This window comes from Nannospalax galili, unplaced genomic scaffold (assembly GCF_000622305.1).
Source record: "Nannospalax galili isolate Female #2095 unplaced genomic scaffold, S.galili_v1.0 scaffold884, whole genome shotgun sequence".
NCBI classification, from domain to species: Eukaryota; Metazoa; Chordata; class Mammalia; order Rodentia; family Spalacidae; genus Nannospalax; species Nannospalax galili.
Genome location: NW_008352264.1, coordinates 1101130 through 1104604, shown reverse-complemented (window position 1 = coordinate 1104604; position 3475 = coordinate 1101130). Strand labels below are relative to the sequence as shown.

General features: G+C 37.3%; 1 protein-coding gene across 3 annotated transcripts in view; it reads right to left on the bottom strand.

The window, feature by feature from the left end:
- The window catches only part of Uap1 (UDP-N-acetylglucosamine pyrophosphorylase 1), a 36572-nt gene that overhangs the window by 7388 nt on the left and 25709 nt on the right, over positions 1 to 3475 (bottom strand). The window contains exons 8-9 of one of the 3 annotated variants that reach the window (XM_008849079.3): positions 2440 to 2628; positions 1411 to 1461 (exon numbers count right to left, since the gene is read on the bottom strand). In XM_008849079.3, coding sequence (XP_008847301.1) covers positions 1411 to 1461; positions 2440 to 2628 — 240 coding nt within the window. The remainder of the gene's footprint in view (positions 1 to 1410; positions 1462 to 2439; positions 2629 to 3475) is intronic. The other 2 variants (XM_017802207.2, XM_008849080.3) reach the window with 2 other exon arrangements.

The window sequence follows — 3475 nt, the reverse complement described above, 5'->3', positions numbered from 1 at the left end:
AACACACATACACATGCATGCATGCACACTCACACAAATACGCACAAATAAATAAATAATAAATAGATAGATGATGATATAGATAGATGGATATAAATAAATAAATAATAAATAAATAAATAAATAAATAAATAAATAAATGGGCTCAAAAACGAAAAGTCAATCAGAAATGACTTGTGAAACACTTTTCTGTAATGGGAACTAAGGCCAGTATTATTTTCCCCAGTTTCAGATTCTTGTCAGATTTGCCAGTTGTGCAACTCCAGCACCTTCTACTTTCTGACTGCTGCCCTAGAAGTTTATTTTTACCTTATTTATAATTTTTAAAGCTTTAGTTCATATTATTTTATGTACATAAAATGAATCTGCGCACATGTGTTGAACTTTAAAAGCACAATAACCATGAGATACCATCTTTTCATCTGTAAATTAGCTACTGCTAATATATTTGTATGGATCTGTGTGTTGGTATGCATGCAGTCTATTATAATGAAACCCTCCCTGGGTTATTCTCCTGTCTTGTGGCCCTGAATTTTACATTTCCCTTCCTAAAATAGTTTTATTATATCTGTACATGCCCAAAGTACTTCACTGATTTCTCAAAACTTTTAAGCACCTATTATTTTTCTCTAGCACTGGAAAACAAAACAAATATATTTGCCTTCATGAGGATTTTGTTCTATGTGATTTTTCTTTCTCTTGAGATTTAAAAAAAAAAAAAAACACCATTAAATATAAAAAAAATAATAGTTTAAAAAGAAAACTTGTCAGTAATCAGATGAGAGAAGCTTTGCCATTTCTAGTTAAAAAGGAACCTACTGTTAAAGACAACAAGAACAACACACACACACACACACACACACACCACCACCACCACCACCACCACCACCACCACAACAACAACAACAACAACAAAAACAACAACGAAAAAGGTTAGTGTACAAATAAAACAAAAGATTTTTTTCCACATTAGAAGCTACTAAATATGTCAGGAGCAGTCAGCCTCCATATTGAAGGTATATATTCAATTCAGTAAGACACCTTTGCAGAATGCTATTTTCATCTAGCTTATGCTTATGCTAAAAGGCATATGCTGGGATCCAAATTTGTTCTATCTGTCCTATAATCTGCTCTAGATCCTAACACCTGGAAATGTGCCAGTGTGGGCTCAAATACCCATGTTCAAATTCTTTAGTAAAGCATGCTCCCCACTTCCTGCATGCACTGAGATTCTGAGTTAGTGTCATCCAGACAGATACCTGCCACCAGGTAAGCAGTGCACCCACACCAGAGCTTCAATCATCCTCCCTCCAGACCCCCAAAAGGCAGAGCACTAAACTACAACGCCAGTTAGTACAGAGGGAAGCACAGGCCCATCACCATGCACTGCAAGCAGGCTGGTATATTTACTTGTAATTGACATCAGCTGTGATGGTCTCTGACCTTCCATTTGTAGCACTGCTATGTAGGAATAAATAAGCATTAATGGGAATGGAAACAAATAATAACAATGAAGTGGAATAGCAAAATAGACTTGACTAAACGGCATGTTTTTATGGTATATCTAAATTTGGCATAAGCGACCTTAGGCAGTAAAAAAACAAATAAACTCAATGGTCAAAGATGAAGCATGAGAATAATGTGACATGTCACAGAGCAAGCTTGTTGACAAGGCAGGCCTGTCCTAAGTGGCCTTGGACTAACAGAGAAGCTAATACTGCTCATTCCAGCAAAACAACAAAAAGCCAGTTATGGAACAGTAAGCTTCATTGCCCAATGGCCCAACATTTACTGAGGCCTTCTAGCATTTTTGGGCATCAGCCAGACATTTTATCCCTTAAGGATGAAAATGGCAGGATAGTTCACTAAATACAAAAACACCAAAAGATTTAGAAAATGACATTCCACATGCCAATGAAAGTTTTCACATAAGGTAAAGGACTTGGGCTAAAAGTGCTTTATCTCAAATTTGAATAGCTACAAGTATCTTCTTTCTTCTGAAACCCAAAATATTTCTGAAGTCTGAGTATCAATTAATGTAACCAGCACTCACTTCCCTGCATATCACTTTCTTCTACATAAGAGCATCTCACAGGCAGCCTGAAGGTGGCCATGCTTTTGGTGGTCTCAGGTAGACACACCAAAGCAATTGCCTTCTGACTATTCTTTAGCAGCAATGATCTCATTGATGCAGTGAGGATGTTTAAGGGGAAAAAAACAGATCTATAAGAGCTTTCTTCTTAAGAGAAAATCAAGGACAATTCCCTTTGCAATGGGTAAAGCTGTGGTCACTTTACTCGGGAAGTACATCAAGAATAACAATACTTTTAAAAAGGAAGAAAGAAAGAAAAGATCTAGGGATACATCAGAGAGAAGAGGAAGAGACCCAAGAGGAAAAGTTCAAGAAAACATACACGCCAAAAGAAGACAGTGACTTACCGAGGAATTGCTGGGAGGCGAGAGCCATTTTCATCTATGAAGTGGCCTCCTGCATTGAGGACCCAGCAATGATGGAGGGACATCAAAGCATGCCTTGCAGTGGTGGGGTTGTCCTTCCCATTCTGACTGTCTGCATTCTTAAGCGGGGAAAACTCATCTTCCCGTAATACTTCATACACCACAAACTTCCTAGAGTGAAACCATACAAAGACTTCATTCTTGGGAAAAGAAACTGACTCTGACTCCTTCCAACACCCCAAGTCTCTGGAATTCAGTAATAGGGTTTCTTCATCCAGTTACAAATGAGTCATAAATAATGTTCATCAGGATCCAAAGAAAATTGGAACTTTCTTCTCCAACTGCAAAACTCTTCATTTTAGATGAGAAAGACTATAAATTTTAATGTACAAAGATCACATTAATATTTGTTCTGGGGTGGGAAGAGGAACAGATAAAAAGGATGCACTAGTAAAGCAAATGGGAAGCCACATGTGGAGACTCAGGCCTATGATCCCAACATTCAGGAGATAAGAGGCAGGAAAATCAGGCAATCAAGCTCATTTTGGCTACACAGTGAGTTCATGTAGCCTGTGCAACACAAGACCATGTCTCAAAAACCAACTAAAAGAAAAGAAAGGCACATGGCTGGGTAAAGTTACACAACTAACTTGTTTTCTGCATTTATATATTGGCTAACTTCTGAAACACGTATCTCAGCATCCAATGTGACCTTTACACCATGAAAAAGCATGTTCACTGAAACACATACTTACAGGACAGTGATACACCCTCAACAAACATGGATCAACTGTTTATATTAACCTTCTAGTCTCCCAGTCAAAAAACAAATGACTTTAAAAACTGTGCAATAAAGTTATAGTGACAGTTTTTTTTTTTAAACTGTTCTTTCAGGCAGCTCAGACCATACTCCTGAGTGATGGTTTTATAGTACAATAATGAATTCAGAATAAATACTCATGATCACTTATGTCTACCAGAGATACATACTATCAAACATTTCCTGATCATAGTTTCT